Source organism: Pipra filicauda, unplaced genomic scaffold (genome assembly GCF_003945595.2).
Source record: "Pipra filicauda isolate LSUMZ 115617 unplaced genomic scaffold, ASM394559v2 scaffold28_size6257848_pilon, whole genome shotgun sequence".
Classification (NCBI taxonomy): domain Eukaryota; kingdom Metazoa; phylum Chordata; class Aves; order Passeriformes; family Pipridae; genus Pipra; species Pipra filicauda.
Window position 1 is genome coordinate 1,408,230 of NW_024104409.1, and position 23,710 is coordinate 1,431,939.

General features: G+C 38.1%; 1 protein-coding gene across 2 annotated transcripts in view; it reads left to right on the forward strand.

Moving 5' to 3' along the window:
• The window catches only part of RCBTB2 (RCC1 and BTB domain containing protein 2), a 34,987-nt gene extending 13,681 nt beyond the window's left edge, over window positions 1-21,306 (forward strand). The window contains exons 5-13 of one of the 2 annotated variants that reach the window (XM_027721373.2): window positions 273-439; window positions 1,501-1,659; window positions 3,198-3,305; window positions 5,181-5,323; window positions 7,084-7,274; window positions 10,298-10,424; window positions 13,435-13,571; window positions 14,152-14,282; window positions 17,861-21,306. In XM_027721373.2, the coding sequence (XP_027577174.1) occupies window positions 273-439; window positions 1,501-1,659; window positions 3,198-3,305; window positions 5,181-5,323; window positions 7,084-7,274; window positions 10,298-10,424; window positions 13,435-13,571; window positions 14,152-14,282; window positions 17,861-18,001 (1,304 nt within the window). In that variant the 3' untranslated portion in view covers window positions 18,002-21,306. Of the gene's footprint in view, window positions 1-272; window positions 440-1,500; window positions 1,660-3,197; window positions 3,306-5,180; window positions 5,324-7,083; window positions 7,275-10,297; window positions 10,425-13,434; window positions 13,572-14,151; window positions 14,283-17,860 lie in introns of those variants that run through there. The other variant, XM_027721375.2, reaches the window with a different exon arrangement.
• Window positions 21,307-23,710: the final 2,404 nt, after the last annotated feature.

A 23,710-nucleotide genomic window follows, 5' to 3' on the forward strand; every position in this document is an offset into this window, starting at 1 on the left:
TTATTTTCTGTATTGCACCATCCCTTTTCTTGTAGCAGTGTTTTCCTTTACTATGATTATGGTGATACTATCCTTTTGCATTTGTGTTTGACGCTGTGTGAAGGTAGCACTGATATGTCCATGGGCTGAAGAGCCCCAAAGGCCATATATATATTTATACACTTAAATATGTATATTGTTATTGACTTTGACTTTTCAGTTTGTAGTTTTACATTGTGTACTTACTGGAAAAATAGAGATTTTTAAACCAGCTCTTTGCATTTTTGTTGTAGAAGGAGAAGTGTATACATGGGGCCACAATGCTTATAGTCAGCTGGGCAATGGTACAACAAATCACGGTTTCGTTCCCTGTCAAGTCTCTACTAACTTGGTGAACAAGAAAGTTATTGAAGTTGCCTGTGGCTCTCATCATTCTATGGTGTTAACATCTGATGGAGAGGTGAGAATAGCGGGAGTAAATACCTATTTTCTCGTAATGAAACTCACATATTTGAGAAACAGGAAAACATTCTGCACCTAGAGCATTAAAGCTTGCTTTTTGCTGTCTTCACTGTGCTGATGCAACACAAATGTTTGATAAAAATTGATTTAAAGTGCACGGGGAATATTGGGTTTTGTGCCACATCTTCTTGTAATACCAAATTATGATTTCTTTTTAGAAGGAAGCCAGTTCCTTCCTATGTTGCATTCTACTGTAAATGCTTAATGGCATTAAAGCTGACATTAATGTAAATTACGTTCATATAAGGAATTCTACTTGCCAAAGTAAAAAGTTTCCTGTCATGTACTCTGAGGTGCTGTTTGTGCCAGTTAGATGGAGAGGTGAGAATAGTTCTGGAAAACCTAATCGTAATGAAACTCACATATTTGAGAAACAGGAAAACATTCTGCACCTAGAGCATTAAAGCTTGCTTTTTGCTGTCTTCACTGTGCTGATGCAACACAAATGTTTGATAAAAATTGATTTAAAGTGCACGGGGAATATTGGGTTTTGTGCCACATCTTCTTGTAATACCAAATTATGATTTCTTTGTAGAAGGAAGCCAGTTCCTTTTATGTTGCATTCTACTGTAAATGCTTAATGGCATTAAAGCTGACATTAATGTAAATTACGTTCATATAAGGAATTCTACTTGCCAAAGTAAAAAGTTTCCTGTCATGTACTCTGAGGTGCTGTTTGTGCCAGTTAGCCATTCTGCTTTGGGTTCTGGAAAACTAGAAATGGATTGTTCCAGCATTAATGCAGCTGTCATGTTGCCTCTTACCTTTGAGTGGAGGAACATAAAAGAATGGGATATATAAATATTTAGATTGGCGTATTTTTGTTAGAAACTATTGAATTGTAAAGCTAGGTATCTTCCTAGTAATTTCCTAGTACTAGAACACATCCACTTGACCTTAAAATACCGGTTTTTATGCATATCGCTTTTATCTCTCTTGAATATGTACTTTGAACTGTACATTATATAGCTGTCTTTTATGACAATTGTCTTGCAACAGGTATACACGTGGGGTTATAATAACTCAGGCCAGGTTGGATCTGGTTCAACAGCTAATCAACCAATTCCTCGAAGAGTTACTAGCTGCCTACAAAATAAAATAGTTGTTAATATAGCTTGTGGACAGATGTGTTCCATGGCTGTGGTGGAAAATGGAGAGGTAAGAAATTTGAAGTGAATTTTTGGGCTGAATTTTATTTTATGTTATAATTTGGCATGTAGATAACTTTGAACTTGGTAGTAATGAGCTACTTCTCAGAAAAGTATACCTTTCCAGACTCCCTCAAGTCTACCTGCTTGTACTTCTCCTAAAAATCTTTGTCATGAATTGTCCTGCACATTCCAACATACTTAAACACATCTTCCTATCCATGCTGATTGTGGTTTCTTCTTTAGAGAGGAGGTAGAGTGAAACAGGTAAAATTGTTCACTAACATTTGGTTTAAGGCTTTTCAGTTTCTGTACTTTCTCATAAAATTTAGAAGCTGTTATTTTATATCAACTATTGAAGTTGGCTTTGAGCTGTAGGAGATCAAGTATCAGATTTCAAGTTTAATTAAAAATACAGTTCTAAAGTAAAAATAGCATTGTGAAGGTCAGATTTTTATACATTCTGGGATTAAATCCTATTGAATATATATGTGTGTATACTTAGCATTTCATGCCAGCTGCATTTTCTTATATGCAAAAGTAACTAAGTTTATATCACTGATTTACTGATTTTTAGAGCCGATATTATATTCTAGTAAAAATTAAGGTGCTGATTAATACATTTATCCTACTGTTGTCTTTAGCATTTGTAGACAAATTATTGTCTATACTAGAATCTTAAGTATGGAGTGTGATAATAATTAGTGAATGGTATTTTACTTTTCAGTGCTCATATACACACACCTTATTTCAAGAGAAAACAAAGAAAATAAAAGTATATTGGGTATATTTGTTGTACTGCAGTACCCCTTGTGTCTCTGTCATACTTTTTTATTCTCCTTGCAAAGATACAAAGAGGCTGTAGAGTTATTGTTTTTTCAGTTCATGTGAGCTGAAGATTTTGGACAGTCTACATCCTCTCTAGCTCCATTTCTCCAAGCATTTCAGTTTAAAACTAAGTAGCTAGTGATTGTTTGCAGTAGAACATATGTCACTGAAATTATCAGAGCTCAGTATTTTCCCTTTTTTTTATGTTCAGGGTAAAGCTGCCTACTCAAACAGTTGTGCAAGCTTCCAGTTTATACTTGTTTTCATGTGTTTTCTTTTCTGTTAGAGGATTTTGGAATGAGAAATTAGGTCTGTGAAAAAGGGAAGTATTATGCTGAATTTGCTCTGTGCTAGCAGTCAGGCATATGAATCACTTGTTTTCTGTTCTTCTTATTAGAATATTGTAGTCTTACGTAATCTAACTCTTAAAGAGCAAAGTGAATGTGGAAGTTGAGAATTCTACGTGAGTTGGTATTTTAAAGAGAAATGGCATCCAAAATTTGCAGTGCAGAAAAACATGTATATGTGTATATATGTGTGCTTATATAGGTATGTATATGTGTGTATGTCTGTGTATCTACATGTAAAGTACAGATTCTGAAATGTGGGGAGAGAAATATTGAAGAAAATTATTGTTATTCAGACTCTGAAATAAGTTATATTGCTTTCAAAAGAAGGAGATAGTAGCAAACAGGTAAAAATCCCTGTCTCTCTTCTGAGGTCTATGTCTGGGGTTACAATGGGAATGGCCAGCTTGGACTGGGCAGCAGTGGCAACCAGCCAACACCGTGCCGAATCGCAGCTTTGCAAGGCATTCGTGTGCAGCGGGTACGTGTGTGATGCTCCATGGCAAACCCTTTATGAACCACTGAAAGTATCCTAAAGGCATATGCTACATTTTAAGTACATAGTCCTCTCTCTCTCTGTTTGAAGTGCCATTTATCAGAATAAAAAAACATGTATCCTAAGAGTCTTTCTAGGATATCCCATTCTTCTTTAACTCCTGCCTTCATTTCTGGAAAATTGCTGCAGTTTAGCATTTTGTTTGTCTTGCAGACTGAATTTCAGTTTTAGAAATGCAGTCCAGCCACAGTGACTAACTGGTGTTTGGAGTGAACAAATTGTCTCGAACTGCTTTTGGTCAATAGTTGGCATGATTTCATGGTTAGTCTTGGTCTTTGGAGGTTATTACACTGTACCAAATAGCTGGGCTGCCATCAGTGTAACTAGCAAACTGGTAACTTCTTTTAACTGATAAGAAATATTTAAAGTATCTACAGAATTGGTACTGAAAGTTTTTAATTGATTTAAGCAAAATAGAGGATACTGTTTGTTAGAAAACAGTGGTTTTGAAGATAGCGAAAATTTGCAAGTGTTTTGAACTTTGGATCATATTTATTGCTTTTGCTCAGGGAAATTAGGGATTTTTTAGATGCAAGTAATGTAATAAAGTGAGTATTATGTTCCCCTGTATTTATTCTCCTATTTAGAGAGTGAGTGCTCCAGTAAGTTTGGCTTAGATCCTATTTCCATCCACTTCATTTGCTTGATATTGATTAGTACCATGTTGAAGACCTCCAATCAGTAAATAAATCAAGGATTTACTTCATTTAAAGCACATCACATGCTCCATGTGTGTCAGTGGACTAAATGTACTTGCAGTATATATGCTTTGCAGATTATATAAAGATACCTGGGCTAGTTTTGAACAATGTAAATTGGTTCTTGATAGCCATCTAGCTTTACTAAGTTACATTAACTCAATCAGAGCAAGACTGTTGCTGCTAATGTTGCCACTGTGTATCTGTTTGTATGTGGGGCATGTGCTGCATATGTAGATTGTAAAGTGGATATTTGAGCAGCCTTATGTGAGGTACCTGAGAGGGCAGCTCAGCAGGACGGCGTGGGTTTCTACAAGAGGTTATGAGCTCACACAGTTGTGTGCTGCCATCAAGATGGAGAGTTTTATGTCCTCCCTCTCTTTCCTGGCTGATTGCTCTGGTTGCTTACCTTGTGTGGGCACCAGTGGTCCTCAGACCCTACTGTGAGAGGTTTTTTTCCAGTAATGTAAGTTCATAGGATCACAGAATGGTTTGGGCCATAAGGGACCTTAAAAGTCATCTAGTTCCAACCCCCCTGCTATGGACAGGTACACCTTCCACTGGACAGGTTGCTCAGGGCCCCATCCAACCTGGCCTTGAACACTTTTAGGGTTGGGGTATTATCTCAGCAGAGGGTCCAGTGAGCATTAGAGCGGGCACAGGGAGGGGGTAGTTTTGTGTGGCTGGAAGTCAGGGATGAGAGGACCAGACAGGGAGACCTCAGCTGTTTTTACAGTGGTAAGCTATTCACACTGGAGCAGTTGCCCATAAAGCAAGGTCAGTGCAAGACAGACAGTGTTTATTTTTCTGCATATTTTTTGTATTTGTCACATAGCTTTCCTTATTTCTCAATTTCCAGCTTTTTTTTTTTTCTTTTGCTCTGCTCTTGAGATTATCTATCAGGATGTCTCATTGGTGTATTTTTTCCTCAAAGTGACCTGATCTACTTTCCTTTCCTTTTAAATAAACTTATCTCTATTTGTAATTTTTACACTGGTATAGTATCGATAGCATTAACCTATAGCATAACATATATCTGTCTGTATTAACTTACTGTTACATAAAAATGAGATTTTTTTTTTCTCTTTATTATTCCTTGTAGGTTGCCTGTGGCCATGCACATACATTAGTGCTAACAGATGAAGGTCAGATATATGCCTGGGGATCCAATTCATATGGCCAGTTAGGTACTGGGAATAAAAGTAACCAGTCTTACCCTACAACAGTTGTTGTGGATAAGGACAGGTAATACTTATAGTCCTGCAGTCAGACATTAGTTGACATACTCTCAGAAGAGCTACAGAAAATTGTGGTATTTTTAATCTATTTTTGGAAGAAGTAGCCTGTAATTTTTTTGCAATGGTTCATCTGCTCAATGTGAACAGAATTTTCACTGAAAGTTCTTGAATCTGCCCCATAACCATCCTTGTGAAAGAAAAACTGGATATTCTGAGTCTGAATATGCTATTTTCTGCTCTGGCTCACACTGTACTTAATAGGCCCTAATTGCAGTTTCCCTTCAGTGGTGTAGTTTCATGGTTTGAAGTCAATGATAAAAGTTTTATTGTCTCTGAATGTAAATTGTGTTTTAATATGCTACTTTGAAAAGTGCGCAGAAAAAATGAAGAGTGGACATCTGCAATTGTTATGTGTTGTTACTGCTATTATATCTGGCTCATTATCCAGGAGAGAGAGAAAGGGAGGAGTGCTTAGATTTTTGCAAGCTAAATATTTTCCTTTAAGTCCTTGACAAGTAGCAGGGCAGTTATTTCTATTGCTGTTGTAAAACCTTGTATGTATATGGCCAGAAATCTTAGTCTGTTCTAGACTGAGGTCTTGATTTTGGCCTCCTGTTGTGAATAATAAGACAAGTGAGATGTCCCTCCTAACATTGTGTCTGTGTGCGTTATTGTAAGGAAGTGGCATCTCCACTCTGGTGATGAGACATGGCCTGATCTTGAACATTGCTATTTCTTTGTGTGTGTTTATGTTTTTGCTTAAAATGTAACTGATTTTTTTTTTCCAGACACTTTGTCAGCAATTAAAATGTTACAATAATTTAGTACAAGTTTTAGTGCTGTATGCTGCCTTTCTCTTTTGTTGGCCAGAATATGCATTCTTAGTGTCAGTGAGAATATTGCCTCACTAAAGCCTGCAAGATTTGTGCATGCAGCTTTAAACAAGTTGTTTCCCAGCCATTTTCCCCAGGCAGCTGGGAAAACAAGTAAACAAGCAATAGTTCAGACTGCAGAACAGTGGATTGTGTAATGTTGTCCACAGTGGGAGTTTTGAAGTCCTAAATCAACCTTAGGATTAGAGAGATAGCCCAGCTAAAAGACACTCAGAAACAGCTGGTAAGTGCTGTTTGGTTCTAATTTTTAATTTTCAAAATGAAAATCCATTAAACATAAGTAATAATAATTATATGAGTAACGACACTTCAGTATTAAAAATTAAAAATTAAAAGAAGTATATTTAAATTGTTAGTTTATAACTGTTGCCAATAAGCAAGGCAGAAAAAAAGGTTTTCATTAACTTTCAATTATAAGCCAAAATGCAAATTTTTTTATTTTTTTTCTTTAAATGCCTCCTCGTTTCCTTCTTAATCTTCTCCAAGTATTTGTTCTCTACAGCTTAATGCAGGCACTCACCTCACTGCCCAGCACCACTGAGGACATTCAGAGACCTGAAACTCATCGTAGCTTTGCCTGAGGGAGCCAAGGGGGTCAGCAGAGCATATCCTGCAGCAGATACACAGCTCTGCTGCAACAGTGTCTGCTCGCTCCCAAGTTGCTTTTCCACAGAGACACTGAGTGCACGCTATTTGAAGAAACATTAATAGCCCTTTTAATTTTGCTGTGTCTGATCAGAAAATGTTCTTGCTTACATGCATGCTTAAAAATACATTTTGCACCAGAGAAAGAGAGGAGAAAGTAGTGTATTTACTGCATTTTGTTCTTAAGAGAGTGACTTGCTCTAATTTCTTTGTTTGCTTGTAAATTCAGAGTTATAGAGATTGCAGCCTGCCACTCTGCTAACACATCAGCTGCCAAGACCCAGAGTGGCCAGGTGTACATGTGGGGCCAGTGCCGAGGGCAGTCCGTGACCTTCCCCCACCTCACTCACTTTGCCTGCACTGACGATGTGTTTGCTTGCTTTGCTACCCCTGCTGTTATGTGGCGTCTGCTGTCAGTAGGTGAGCTTAAATATTTTTTGTTCTGACATCTTCTAAATAAAATCATTAGTTCATAAAACAATTGCATGTAATTGAAGCCTAAACTTAGTTTCTTGCAAAAATTTATACTGGAAAGCATAATCATAATCACAGATTACATATGTGTAAATGGAATTGTAAAAAATTGCTTAAGCCTGATGGCAGAGCTAAATAACTGTCTGTTTTATTGATGTGGTTCATTTCTAAGGGGAAATGCCTTAGGTTTGAGGAGGGGTGGGTGTATAACCTCTATGTGTTACTGTCCAATGGTGTGGGTGGAGAAGCCGAGTTTGAATTTGGAGATTTGAGGAAGCCATGCAGAACTCTGAGGAATGCTGAAGCTTTCTTTGATGCCTGTAAGTAGACTACTAAGAGGTACTACTAATGGGACCCAAATTCCCATTTTCAGAATTAACCACAGGCACTTAGAGTCTCATCACAAGTAATCATGACCTGGGCTTCTGAAGAGACCAGTTGCTGGATCGCAGATATTTGATTAACATTAAGGTCTGTCTTGCTGGCCTTGACTAGAAAGAGTTAAGTATATACCACTGTCTAACAGAAAGCTCATTCTTCAGCTACAGTTCAATCTTGTAATGGTTGCTAATAAAGTTTTGCTGACCTAATCAAAGATTAGGTTGTCTATGGGTGTCATCTGGGAGCTTAAGCTAAAAGCTAGAATGCAGCAATTTTTTAATTTGTAATTTGAACTGTACTGAGTCCATCATGCTTCATCCCATTTCTGTAATGCCTTCATTATTGCTCTTGTGTTGCTGTATGGCACCTTGGGAGTAATTTTTTACTGTAGCAGCTGCCCATTTTTTGGGGAGTTTTTTTGACCTTGATGTCTTGGTCACTTTGAAAATAACACTAAAACACTGTAATAACATTCTGCCAAAGCATAAGGTGAAATCTTACAGGAGGAAAAGGTTACTTTACTTTTAAACAAAACTAGTTTCAGATGCACTTTTAAATTTGTGGCACACATTCTCATATGTGCCAAATGGTCTGTCCAGCATCCCGGCACTAAAATGTGTATTCAGGTGATCTGAGGGTTCCTTGTGATGACACAGGATAAAGGATGCTGGCTATCAGGCCCTTTTCATGTCTCCTGAATTCCTTTTAGTTAGTGACTCTTTGCTGGTTTTGGATGTGCCTTTTTGCATGCTCTGGGAGCTGAGAGTGACTAACCTCTTCATCCGGTCCCCCCTTGGCAAGTTGTCAGGACTGACTCACTGTTGTTTGTCATCTGATCTATGCGTGGTGAGAATCCTCAGGCAGCTGCATCCTAGGATCTTAAATTTGCTGAACTAGGTGCCATGGACATCTGCCATGCTTACAGCCCGTCTGTGTCTGTTTTATTCTGGTGCTTCCACACCCAGGCATTCCCATCCACCCCCTGTTTGTGGCAGTTCTAACATTTCTAATGCAGTTCTTAGCACTGACTGTTTTCTTGGCTTTGTGCCTTGTCAGTGTGAACGGCCTCTTCGTTTCCTTCCTCTGGCTCCCCCTTAGCTGCTGTAACAAATAAAAGCATCTGTTTTCCCTCTAAGAATTTCAAAGCTGAAAATCTTACTCAGTTTTCCTCTGCTGGCTGTAGAAGTCATCTGGAGATGTGTGTCGGTGGACATCCGGATTGCCACTTAACTTTGAAGGAGAGCTTCAGCTTTGCATTAGTGCTTAAAATGATTACTTGTTTGGATAGCAGAGGTCTGAATAAATAAACCACATGTTGTACAAAATAAGAACTAACAAAGCATTTTACAGTATCACTGTTTCAGAAGGATATTTTATTTTATCACTACACTGGATTTCTCTCCCCCACCTGCTCCAATCATTTTACCTGTAAGCCACCGCAGTTCGATAATATTGCCCTAATTGGGTATAGCTGAACATAAGTGACATCCTCTAAATTAAATGAAAAATGATTGTGCTAAACAAAGTGTAACCGTATCAAAGTGTGTGTGTGTATGTGCTAAGTTTTTTCTAGAGCTTGTGGAGAAGGTCTTTCCATTTCCAGCAGAATACTATTTTGATTTCTAGTTTGGTAGGTTAGAGGACCTAGCATTTATGTAATTTTCTGTAGAGAACAACTAATTACTGACTCACAAGATCTGTATAAACCCATAATATGTATTTATATGGTAAGAAGACAAAATGTTTTCAGGATTAAGAATGAGGTTTGGGGGATGGGTTGTTGATTTTTTTTTTCAGTAGTATTAAAGAGGATAGTTCTCTGATACTGCCAAATATGATGGAGATCTGGATCAGTTCAGGAGGTAAAAGTTTGTATGCAGACAGTGGATGATTTTTCAAAGCTGTCACATGCTGAGTGGGATATACATACAAATATACATAAGACACACAGGAGTATGCAGACGTTCACACAGAGTGCTTCTAGCACTATTAAATCTAGGGAAAACTACTCTTTTTGAATAGGCTTGGTTGGTCTAAATACCAACTTAGTGTTGGGATTTACTTTTAGGGATATTGTACTGGGCAGTTTCACTGCAATCCATGTGTTGTGTATGCAATAGATTTATTTTTGCTATAAGATAATGTCTCCTTGTGGGAGCATTTTAGAAAACTGTATTGTGATTATTTTATTGACCTTTTGGGTATTTTATAATAAGTAACAATTTTAATTTGGAATAATTTACTCAGTAATGGCTGATAACATTTTTCTATCAAATGCAGCAGTAAACTCCTGGGACTGTTAACTTTTTTTTCTGGCATTATATAGATGAGTTAGAGGAATGGAACTTACAGGTTTTTAAATAGAGATGTTTACTTGGATTAGGAAACTAGTAGGGACTGAAGAAAGCTGCCCTTTCTTTGCTTTTCTGGAACTCATAGAGAACACATCATCTGATGGGGTTTTTTACTAGCCTTAAGGAGATGTCATATTTATTAAAAGTGTTAATTGCTGACAGATACCCATGATGTTGTAATGGGAGATACGTGTAGTGATTACTACTTACTATTAAGTCCCCTTTTTATTCTAGAGCCTGATGACCACCTAACAGTAGCCCAGTCACTAAAAAAGGAATTTGACAACCCTGAAACTGCAGACCTGAAGTTTCTAGTGGATGGAAAATACATTCATGTTCATAAAGTTCTTCTCAAAATTAGGTAAGGCACAAACTGTATAAACTATATAAACCAAACTGTGTAGCGTAGTCCACTGTGCTGAGTAATTACTGCAAAAAATTCTTGACTTATTTTTACAAACTCTCTTTTCTCTCAGCCATGGGATTCACCTGCTATCCTTCACTGTTAGTCTTTTTTCCTCATTTCATCGCTCCTTTTGATTATCAAACATGCTGCTTTACTACTAGTTTTTTCATCACTTCTCTCCATCTGACATTTATCCTCTGTGCTACCTAAATAGCCTTGACCTTGATTTCCAATAACCTTTTTCTACTGAGGAAAAGGCTCACTTCCTTCTGCTGTCTTTTCAGGAGTTTGAATCAGTTTTTCCTCCTTTATATGCTTGGCTTCCTCCAGTGAAACGACTTGAGGGTTTTGTGTTTATACTTGCCTTTCTTTCCTTCCACAGGACCCTTCAGTTGTTTCAACAATTTCTGTAGGTGCTGTTCAGATTATCTTTTTTTTCCCCCTTTTTTATCAAATTTCTCATTCTGCTTTTTTCAAACAGTCTGACTTTTAAAATGGCTTCTCTTTTGGTTTTTCAGCTTTACAGTGAGACAACATACACAGATCTACAGAGTAATCATGTTGTTATAAACATGCAGAGATTAGTTTGCTACTGCTGAAACAGTTTCTGCTGGGATATTCTAGAGACACTGCTTTAGATCTCTTCTGCCTTGCTAATTACTTCTGCTTCATCCTCCTCATTGTTACAATATTTTTTTCTCTTTGCTATCTTCTTTCTCAAAGTGCTTGGCTATCTCATCCTGCTTATCACCAGTTTTACCTTCCTACTTTTGCTCCTGAGTCCTCTTAGTGATTTCTTGTATATTACTGCGTAAAATTAAAATTCCCTGTCAATTCTTGCCTGTCCTTTTTTTGGTCTTTTCTGCTCTCCTCTTACTACTCCAATTACCTGTATTACTATTTTCTTCCCTTTACTGGATTCACTGCTTGTACATTACATTCGTGCCTATAGTCCACCCTCTTTGTTTGGAATGCCATGTGTCCTCCATCAGGTACCTCGGCAAATCTCATGTATCCTCGAAATGTTCCTGAGGTTCTTTTTTGTGATAATCTGACTATATGTAACTTTCCCTTATTTCCTTTTTCTTGCTCTACTTTTCTCAGACTATATGGCATTCTGTGAAGGAAATGTGTCTAATTCTAAAATGAATTTAAATATATGGGATTATCAAAATAATATGGAGGAATAATAAAGCATCAGGCACAGTCTGTAAAATTAATATTTTCTTTAAGTCTCAGATGCAACTGGATCAGAGGATAATGTATTTAAAATGGTATTTTGCAATATTTGGCCTGTTCAGAGCATTGTCATGAATGCAGTGCTGGTAAAGTTCCTCTTCATTATCCAGTCATTTCTGTACTACTTTAGAGGAATTTTTTCCATCTTGTTCTATTCCTGTTCTTGAACTAGATCCAACTGTTGGTGGTTCTTGGCTTGCAGTGGAGGAGAAATGTCAGGGAATGTCCCACTCAGTGAGAGGCAGCCCAAGCCACAGAAACAGATACATTATGAGCATGTGGGTGGGATTCATCAGCTCTGCATTTAGCCAGCCAAAATTTGGTGTCTGGTCTGTCTCCACTGAGAGATAGTGAGAGGGAGACAGACACTCCAAAGGATGAGTCACTCCAAGATACTTTGCAGACCAGAGGATGTGTACTAACCAATTTTTATTTATTTACTTATTAATCTTTAAGGGAGCAATGTGCACCACCTTCTCTCTGACTTCCATGTGGTGCCATTGGAGCAACAGACTATTCCCAAGGCCTGTTCCACGCTGGATGGATAGCATGGTCACCACTACTTAACATGAGGCCCTGGGAAGCAAAACAGTGGGGTTTGGTCTGCCTCTCCCAATGCCAGAATGTGGTAAAAGACATGCCAGAAGCTAGATAATGACTTCTTATTTCTTTATGATTTTGACTTGAGGTTCCTTTTATTTTATTAGAAGTCCCAAAATACTAAGAAAATAATTTCTTTCAATAACCAGTAAAATCAAATGTGAAGAAGTTAAGTGATAAGTTAAATAATTATTGTTCATTTGTATTTAAGTGATACTGTATTTGTTGTAGTTTTGTCCCAGGGACACTAAAAGAAAACCATCCTACCTTTTATAGAAAAGTTTTAGTAAAAGAAGAGAAAATTCAGATGTGGGAGAGTTCTAAATTAGTGTAGTATAAAAAAGTCTGATTAAATTGTGGTTGTTATAGGAAAGGTTATCAGAGGTGGTGATGTTCATTTACCTCAACAAAAAATTTTGAAAACAATGCATGTATTAGGATGTTTTTTAAGGAACAGTAAGTTACAGTACATTGTAAATTACTGTGAACTGTATGTTGCAGATTACAGCTATCAAAGGTAGTGCTTTGTCCTTGTTTGTATCTGTCACAAAGTATTCAGACTTAGAAGAAAAAGGTGATGAAAGATCTGAGTGAGAGTGTCTCCAAATAATTTAATCCTTGAACATAATGTTTAATGCTAAATTGTGTATGGACTCTGGAATAAATGATATCTAAAATTGTTAATAATTTCCCTCTTCATTAGCTCATGTTGGAGAAATCGGGGTCAAATCTCAGAATTGTGTAAATTAATCTGTTATCTGTTATGAGCCAGGTAATAAAATTCATAGTTAATGTATAATGTGTTTAAGAAAATGGCATAAAAACACATGGGTCATCCTTGTAGATATTATAAGTAGAAATAGGGCCTACCATGAAATATTAATAACAGAATTAAAAATCTGAATTGTGTATATCAGGCTTATTAGCCTTATAAGGCTTAAAGAAATTAACATGTTCAAACCAAGAAATCATGTAGCTAGAGTTTATGCTTGTGTATTTTGTCTGTTATGACTGATTTTTTTACCAACTTCTTGCCTTTTTTTTGCCGACTTCTTTACCAACTTCTTTACTAACATCTTTCAAGCTTAACTCTTTACAGTATGCAATCTCTGATTGTGTTTTGTAGGTGTGAACATTTTCGCTCCACACTGAATAGTGATGATGAAATTATAGAAATGAGTGAATTTTCTTATCCTGTTTACCGAGCCTTCCTGGAGTACCTGTACACAGACAACATTAGGCTCCCTCCCGAAGATGCAATAGGTATTTGGCATAAATGGAAATAACTCTAGGTTACTGTTTCTGAAAAGTTCAAGCTCTGTATCCTTATAGGGTGAGGAAAGCAGGGCTTGTTAATTTTAATTTTATTAGCACTTAAATCTCGACTTTGGCACGTGCCAGGAAGAAGGGATGCAATAGCAGAAAACATGCCCAAGGAGAATGAGCAGTGGGGATGCAATAAGATCAGAGATGCAAAATATTCACTAAGGACTCATTGTTTCTCCTATTAAGAACTGGTTTTTTCCCTTAAAAAGGCACAAATTCCATCTTAAAACTCTTCTGTTTGAGTATCTGTGGTGATTTGATCATGAATGAAAAGGGAGCTGTTCCCCAGATGAATTTAAGAGGATGTAAGTCAGTAATTGATGCCTAGAATGAGATGCAATACAGTGAACAGGAAAACAAGAAAACAGAACACTTGCATAGTAATAAAATGGTTCCTTTTTTGATATGTCTATAGAGGACCTTAAAAAATGCATCTAGGGAAAAAAATATAACAGGTTTTTGATTATTTCAGTCTAAAATAATATGGTAATTGATTAACTTAATGAATTTTCCACAGGGCTACTAGATTTGGCAACACTGTATAGAGAAAACAGATTGAAAAAGCTTTGCCAGCAAACGATCAAACAAGGCATTTGTGAAGAGAATGCCATTGCTCTTCTTTCTGCTGCTGTCAAATACGAAGCTCAGGTAAGAATTTCTCTTCAGGCAAGCAGTTGTTTTCTGAGAAATGAAGCTGCTTAATATAAACATAGCTGCATTTCATTGATGAGTCATGATTACTGTAATTTCCCTTTCTGCCTTCCCAGATGTTTGTTTTCTCCTTTTTAAACTATAAAAAACCCAAAAAAGCCTCCCAAGAAAACAAAAAAACAGCAACAAAAAAACCAACCAACCAACCAGGTACTAGTGTTTTCTTTCTGGCCTCCTGACTTGCACCTGTGAGTCAGGGTTCTTAATCTGCTTCCTGGTATGTCAGGGCATGGCATGCAAATTTCTCACTGCCTTTGGATTTTGCACTGCCTTTCACTCCTCAAGTTCTACAGCTGATCGTTCTGTCTGCCAGTGTCTGGTACAGTCATTGTGGTACTGCCTTTTACAGGCACTGAGAGTATTTACCTGTAAAGTCCCTCCTTATTTAAACTTGTGCTTAAATAAAGTGCTTTTGCAGTACTGTTTACAGTGAATTGTGCTGACATACAACAAATTACCTATTGTTGTTACTCTCCCCATATCCTGTCATCTGGTCTGCCCTTGGCTCTGGAATGTGTCACTAGCACTCAACTTGTTATCAGTGCACTGCAAGCACTTTTTGTTGTAAACAAAAGCTTTCAAAGATGTATTCCTTTTCTCAACTTTTTAGTGCTATGCTGATTGTGGAAATAATGATGTGGTGGGTTTTATTATTCAAAAGGTCTGCTTATGTATTTTAGACTTAGGAGACATTGTTATGAATGAACGTGTTGTTTGAGAAGTCCTCATCTTTCTTTTAAGGGCTCATTCTGCTTTACAGGAATAAAATTGATATAGCCAAACAGAAGATTGGCTATTAGAAGAGTCAGAATATGTAGCTGGTTACAATGTTTTTATTTTAAAAAATACTTGGGTTTTTGCCTTTGCCTGGCTGTGAAATGTAGGATGAAGTTTTAAAAGAGGAGAGGCTAGAAGCATAACATGGTGGATCAATATACCTATACCTTCCAGGTATAGGAAACAAATAGAAAGAAGAAACTGAAACAAAAACTGAGTTAAGAATGTTCCAGTAGTCAGTGCTGTATGGTGACTAGAGGAGGTGAATTTGTGTAGGAGTTGCAAAGAGGAGGCCAGAAGTCAGTGAGTTCTGTAAATTGAAAGAGGGGATAACAACAGGTTAGGAGATAATAAGATTGTCAGTTGCATTTGTAACCAAGGTATCAGTAACAGAGAGCATGAGCAACTGAGGCAAAGAGTTGTACTTTCAGAGTACTGTGCTGGTACAAGCCCAGCATATCAGGGAAGACTGTACAGGAAGGCATGACCCAATGATGTGGTTCTCTTAACAGCAGACTTGTCATTAAAACTTTACCCTGGAGTTTCTCCTGTTATAAGCTTTTCAACAGTTTCAAACATCTTTGAAGCAGAAATATTTTCAGTTGTCCTGTATCAGCTGAAGTAGTTAAGGAGTAGTTAAAGACATATTTAGGTGTATTGTGAAGTAGTAAAACTAGCCTGGACAGAATTCTAGAGTTTATAACAGCTGAAACACAAGAAAAGGGATTGGCTAGATAACTAAATATATGTTATCCTCCTCTTCCTTCTATGGTTCAGTGTTTTACTCTTTCAAAACATGTAATATTTTACACGATTGTCAGATGATGAATTAGTTCCCCTGCTCTGGCTGCAGCATGGGCCAAACTCAGAAGTGCGTTGTTGCCCTCCTCCCTCCAGCCACAACTCAGAAAGGGCTGTGGTAGAACTGCTTTGGGGAAGTGCAGCAAAGATTCTCTTATCAAAGACATGGAATAGCCTCTACCTAAGGAATCATGGACAAAGCCAGGATTTTTTACTGTACTACATTAGTAATAGTAACTCCTGGTTTGAGAACCATGTGCAGTGTATCAAGACTTCAGTAGAAAACTGTCAAAAGAAGAATTATGAAAGAGGCCTAATATCTTAGAGGTTTGAAAATACAGAATTCAATTTTTTGTCAAAAATGTGAACACTGCAAGTGAAAGATTATAGCGCTGTGTCACATGCCTTTAACATAGCAAATTAAATGAAGACTGACTTAAAATTTAAGATGAATGAAAATACTTTGTTCTATCATCAGAAAATACAAAGAGTTGCTGCTACAAGTTATTTTAAAGCATATTTCTAATATACTCTGCAGCAAATTTTAATTATTCATTTTCTATACAACAGAATAAAGATACAGTATTTCTTGAAACTGCAAAAGTAGTGACCAGAATTTTTTATCATCTATGGTCCTCTTCATATCAGCACCAGAAAAGGCAGCTGCTGTTCATTTCAGTTAGCATAAAAGTTCACACACTGACTGTAAAGCAACTGAGGTTCTGGCAGTACCATTCAGGTCTGCTGGCATTGCCTTTGATCTTCTACATTTTTTGTTACCTCTGTGGTTTTTTGCTGCTTCTTCTGCTCTCATTCCTTTTCTTACTTTTCCAGTACTTGTTGGTGAGAGATCCAATTGACTTCCTGTGCATACTTGTTATACCTTATTTCTTGAAGGATATTTTGTGCTTCTGTTAAACCTTTAGTTACATCTTGACAGGGGAAATAGACTTGAAACATGGAATCTAAGGAAAAGGTTTCAAAGGGAAAATGCACAAGTATTCTGCTGAGTATCTTTGTACTATTAATCTCCAGGGGCTGCAATGTTAGTGTAGTTAACATAGAATCAAATTGGCATAGGTTAAAATACCTCTTTTTGCTGTAACCCTTGAGGAGTTCATAGCTTATGGATCATACTGCCAATTTAGATTTGCCTTGCTGCTGGCTCCAGCTCTGCTTCCTGCAGAAGGTAATTCATTTTGCTTCACAGCAAGTTGTTGCATAGGAACCAACTAAAGGAGGCTGATCCAGTGCATGGAGAGAAGGATTGCCACTGTCGTGAGGAGTTTGAGTGGGCAAAGTTCGCTGCATGAAATCATGGTTGTATGGCTTAATGGCTTGTACCTAACCTGTGCTGAACATCTGAGCATCCTGTTTCAGCCTGACCAGGACAAGCCAGAACCTTTTTTGCTGTCTAGGAATCCCAGTGGATGGGGGATACAATTCCTAGGTTTGCCACAAAAGACGTGTATCCTAATATCCAGTTTGTGTTCAGTGAGCATCATCAAATATTGCATCATATTTTGCTTTTATTTGCAGCAAGACTAGAATATCTGCTATTTTTTAAAGGACCACTACTGAATTCAGGGCAGGAAGGAAAAGAAAGGAGTTATTGATGGTCTAGTAGTTCTATGTGGGAAAAACTGATGGTTTCACTTACTGGTAACTTTTCTAATGACCTCAGTAAATGTGATGGAGTTCTTGATTTTATTTAGGTGGCTATTCTTGTTTTCTCAAAGGGGGTTTGTTGAATAATTTCTCTGAACAAATTTCATCCTATCATTTGTGATTTCATCAAACAGATTAGAAAAGGGGTTGGTATGAACAGTCTGGTATGTTCTCTGCTAATTAAATGACAGTTTTTGAAACAAATAATAATAATAATAATATTTTTTTATCAGTCATTCATATTACAAATTATCTCAATTTGTTCCTAGGACTTGGAAGAATTTTGCTTCAGATTTTGCATAAACCATTTAACTGTTGTTACACAAACTCAAGGCTTTGCAGAAATGGACCACGACCTCCTGAAAAACTTCATTAGCAAAGCAAGCAGAGTGGGAGCATTCCGAAATTGAGGTCTGACTACCACCAAGCTGAAGAGTGTGTTCTCTTCCCTCCTGGAAACACTTCTTTGGAGAACTTCTCCATGGTCAGAATGTGCAGTGGTTTGGAAAGAAAGTCTCAGTGTCCATCAGCTTAAGAAATGTGTAAAAGTCCACTAACATGCAGGTTTTGTAAAGATGGCTACAGCATAGATGTGTGGTAACTGTTCATTGCCAACAGCCATGAGATTTTAACCCAAAAATCTAATGCAGAAACTACTCTTTCCCACTCAAAGTCAAGCAAACGAATCTATCGTTATCTGCTCTGTCTGGTTTGATTTAATTATTTTTTTTTAAACAATGTGCATTTTGATTTTATGGGACAGTAACCTGTTTGCTGCTAAAACTTTCATAGTGTACTTTTAAAAGTAAGTTAATGTGTCATAGTGGGCTTCTTTTTGTCTGGTTTATCATCCAGTGAAGATCCAAACTTGTTTTTCTGAACATATGATAAAGTAATATAAATACTTTAGCATGAGAGGCTTTCTGACTGGCAGGAGGATATATCTCAGTTGCTGTTTATTTGGAGTTTATTTATGAGGAGCTTCAGCAGGATATTACAGCTTTGAGTTTCCAGCATTTATGTCCACTGTTTAGGCAGAATGAAAAGAATCTCCCTTTCCATTACACTGAACACAGTTCTTGGCACTCTAGTAGGCCAGGAAGGGGCCAGGAAGCATTCACTATATTTGTCTGGATGTGAATTCTCGTGCTATGAGTTTTACTACCAAGAAAATAATTTAGTTGCAAACCCAAACAAAATTTCAAGAAAAGGAGTTCTGCTTGAGGTTTATTTACACGTGTCTTGCTATCTGTCCTGAGATAGGCCTTCTTCAGAAAAACTGAGGAAAAGGTGGTTTTGAAGTGGTAACATGGGCCTTACAATCAAATCCTAAGAGTGAAACTCACAGTAGTTTCCACATGGCAATAAAGACACCTTGTCCAAATACATTGTTTCAAATTCTCCTTTGGTCAGTGCTGTGAGGTGACCATACCACTTAGCTAACAGGTCTGTTTAGGAGAGAGGAGTTGCCCTCTGGACATGCCTCTCTCCCATCACTGATGAGCAGTGGCTGAGGTAGAGTAGATGCTTATTTTCTAACTGACTGAAGTGAGTTAAGATGAAAACCCCACTCAGTGCTGCACAGAGGAAGGTTTGCCCCATTACAAAAGATGTGAAGCTTATGGAGCATTTTCTTTAATGTTCCAAGAGGTAACTCTGAATTAACCCTGAGCATTTATTTCTCTTAAAATTTTGACTGAGTGAAGTGACTTCAAGTGCCTTTTGCAGTATTTTACAAATGGAGAAGACAAGAAGCTGGATGACTAGGCTCAGTACACTAATACAGTCATGTGACCTTCCTGCAGATCACTGCTGTTCCACTGAATCCTTCAATGACTTTTTATAATCCTCAGATGTGGTTTCTAAGAAACTAATTCTCTTAAATGATCACATCCTCATTTCTAAAGTAGAAATAACTGTTCTTTACTGTATTGGAGGCTCATTTCTCAAACAATCCTGTTCTTTGAGGAGCAGTAGGAAAAGGAGCAGCACATACTCCAGAAGAAAAGATGAGAAGTAATGAGTATTGCCCCTCTTCACATCAGACCTTGTGGGTGTTGAGTTGGAAGGGTGAAGCATGCAGACAGCAGGATTTACTTATGAAGAGGGCGATGATCAAATATTTTTGAAAATGTTGTGGTAAATATTTACTTGTGTTTGAGACATTTGCCTCAGACTTTCACTAGAAATATATTGGATCACCTACAGCTAACAAGCAAATTCTGCCACCCCCTCTGTGACTAGTACAACTCCCTCCAGCAGGGTAAGTCCATACTTCAGCAGTTGTGTCTGTATTTTGTATTCAAACAGAAGTGCTCAAAACCTTTCCAGTACATCCTTTGCAGTTTCATCAAAACCACAACTTTGCTGGGGGAAGAGATCAGTTTTGCTAAGTTTGTGTTGAAAAGCACTTGATGCCAGTACACAAATAGAGGCTAATGCAGACAGTAAAACAGTATCATGGTAGGGCACAACTTTACTGCAAACCTTGTGTGCTATAGCCCAGCACTGATCATACCAAAGTATACACACAAGGGATCCTGTGTAAGCCAAGGCTGTATATCCCTGGTTAAGCCTGGGACAGCTGAAGTTTCCCCTTTTCAGTTCTGGGCATATGAACTGCCAGACTCACCTCCTAGCACTTCCTTAGCTGTAGCAGCACACAGAATGAGGGTGTACTACCACAGCCCAGCCTTCGGGCAGCAGCTTGTACCAGACCCTGTTCCATACAGATGGCATTATGATAAAACACAGCCAGTCTACTGGGAACTGGAACCAGCTGGGCAACCATGCCTCTGGTAATGGCCTTTCTGTGGTCACTCCAGCCTTCCTAAGACATGTACTATAAAAGGTCTCTGCAGATGTTTCTGTTGCTTTACTTAAAGAAACAAACCAAAACTGTAAATATGAAATTATGGGGTTTTTGACTCAACATCAAATAAAAAACATTCTCTGGCTCCCTGGAGATACTACTCCATGGAATGATAGTGCTGGAGAGGGATACCACCCTCCTGCATTGACTCAAGTTCATAACACAGTAGTTGAACACTTACGGCAATCAAAATGACATGCTACTTGAAACAAGGCATTTTTAGCTTAATATAAACAATAGTGCCATTTTTTCCAATTTATTTTCCTTCCTGCTCCTAATTTCCAAACGACTGTACACATTAAAGCCCAGATGCAATTTCAAAGTAATTGACAAAGTCTGTAATCTTGAGAAAAAGCATCTCTGGACTGAATGAGGGTGAAAGATTCAATGTGTCAGTGTTGCCGTTTATACATAACATCTGTATCATGTGACCTGAATGTGATAGTGTTACATCCCTAGAGACAGTTATTTATTTAATTTTTTAACTTTTGTTGCATGCACTTTCTTGGGCACTTAAAGCTCAATGTTTAAAAAAACATACTGGCTTAGGTGGTTAAATGTGGATGGAGGTATGTAAATATGTGCTTGAAACCTAACCATGGGACATTTCGGAAGAAAGTAAGGATGCATTTTACCATTGTGAGATAGTCTGCAACAAACTTGTGTTTGTGGATCTTGCTGGGTAAATTACGTAATACAATTAAGTATTGTTCTGTTTTAGGACGCCACAGACAAAAGGTATTTATTAAAGAGTGAAAATATGGTCAAGCATAAACTGTGTCTGGGATTTAAATAAAGAGCAGTGTTCCACTTAGCAGAAAGGGAGTCAAATGGAATTTGAAAGAATAAGAAATTACAGAGGGAGGGTCATTTAAAGGGTCTCCTAAGTTACTGAAGCTACAAGCCAGCACTGCATTGTCATATAGTAGTAGCCAGCTGTAGAGTTTTGTTACAATGCCTGATAACTATGTAAACTGCTGTTTTTATGTGATCTGAACAATTTCCATGGGCTTTCCTTGTAAAACAAAGCATTTACTTACCCCATAGAGGCAGGACTCATTGTCCAAAGGAGAGCAATGGAGATGGTGAAGGGCCTTGAGGGGAAGCTGTATGAGGAGCGGCTGAGGCCACTTGGTCTGTTCAGCCTGGAGGAGACTGAGGGGAGACCTCATTGCAGTTACAACTTCCTCATGAGAGGAAGAGGAGGGGCAGGCACTGATCTCTTCTCTGTGGTGACCAGTGACAGAACCTGAGGGAATGGTCTGAAGTTGTGTCAGGGGAGGTTTAGGTTGGATATTAGAAAAACATTCCTCACCCAGAGGGTGGCTGGGCACTGGAACAGGCTCCCCAGGGAAGTGGTCACAGCACCAAGCCTGACAGAGTTCAAGAAGCATTTGGACAATACTCCTGGGCCCATGGTGTGACTCTTGGAGATGGTCCAGTGCAGGGCCAGGAGTTGGACTCGATCCTTTGGGTCCCTTCCAACTCAGCATATTCTGTGATTCTGTAATGATGTAGAAAGTTTACAGCCTGAATCTAAATATATGGTTTGAATTTTTGTTTCTTTATAAACTTACCTGGTTTAATAGATCATTAATAAAAATGCCATAATATTTAAAAGAGTATGAGTGGGATTTTTTCTATTCTTTTCAGTAGAAATGAAGAAAGTTTGATGCTTGTAGACTAAGTTGACTACGTAGTTAATTAAACCAGATAAGATTTCACAGAGGTACCTTAAAGGCTATTTGTGTTCTTCAGGAAATCATTATCACGAGATAACACATTTGTAAACTGGATAATTTATGCAAGTGTATTCCACCTTCCAAAGAAATTAATGCCCTAGTGACTTAATGATTAATAAAATGGTCCTCAGAACACTAATCATTGTTTCTTAAGCAAATGCACATTATGACTAGCTTGTTACAATTTAAAATATTTCAGCTGGTACTTTGTACTGGTATCACACCACCATCACCTTCTCCAGCCACTCCTGTACTTGAAAATGTGCAGTTTTACACATTCCCATGGCTATTCCTGCACCTGTGAGGAACTTGCTCTTTACTACAGCCTTTCTGGACTAGCACTGCCTAAGCACAAAATTCTTCACTTGCAAGTCAAATGCAGTGAGGAAAAAATAAGTTCCTGTGACACATAAGAAAAAACAGCATTCATTTGGAAACAGTGGACAACAGGAAGAGATGAAGGTATAGAACAGCAAATGAAGAGGCTGGGAATCAGCTCATCAGTCTTCAGATGACTACACAGCCAAGCCAATAGATTAAACTCCTTTAAGCATCAATGGACAGAAACAAGCCTTTCCAAGATTCAATTCACCTGATCTCATCTTACATGTAAGTTTTAGGCAGGGACATATTTTCTCCAGAAATTTATGTTTCTCCACAGCGATTATCATTCAACCAGTGGTGCAACACTTACCGTTAGGCACCTAAAATGCCCATCACATTTTTTGTCCAACTCTTCTGCTGTGAATCCTAATTTTCTTTTTTCCTAGAACACAGTTGCAATATTCCAAGCCATTTTTAGTACAAGGTCTTGCTCTGAGAAAAGTGCTGTCAAATGGTAAGATTTCCATATATCTGATAAAAAGCCATTAGTTTCAACATATGCTTATTTGCATACATATCTGTTTAAAAAAAGACTGAAAATGCTTTTTTTTGAGAGGGCAGGAACTGGCAAGCTAGCCAGTGCACTTTGTGCCCTAAGCATTGTCCTGAACTCTGATGCTATAAACAGCCCTGCAGGCTCAGCAGTGTCATGAGTCACAAGCACCTCTGGACTCTAAAAAGGCAGGGACAGGGAGCCTGCGAGGCTGATGTGCCCACAGCCAGACACCAAAGCCACGGTGGTTGACACTGGAGCTTGGTACCCTGGCTATTTCCAGCAGTTTTGAGAACAAAGGAATTGCTTATGAAAAGCAGGGTGGTGAAATCATAGAATATGCTGAGTGGGAAGGGACCCATTATGATCATTGAGTCCAACTCCAGGAACTGCATAGGACACCCCAAGAGTCACACCATGTGCCAGAAAGTGTTATCCAAATGCTTCTTGGACTCTGGCAGGCTTGGTGCCATGACCAATTCCCTGGGGAGCCTGTTCCAGTGCCCAGCCGCTTTCTGGGTGAAGAATCTTTTCCTGCTATCCAACCTAAACCCTCCTCAACTCATGATGGGAACGCTTCTAGATGCAGACATCAACCTCCTGAAGGACCACGCAAGGGCCATGACAA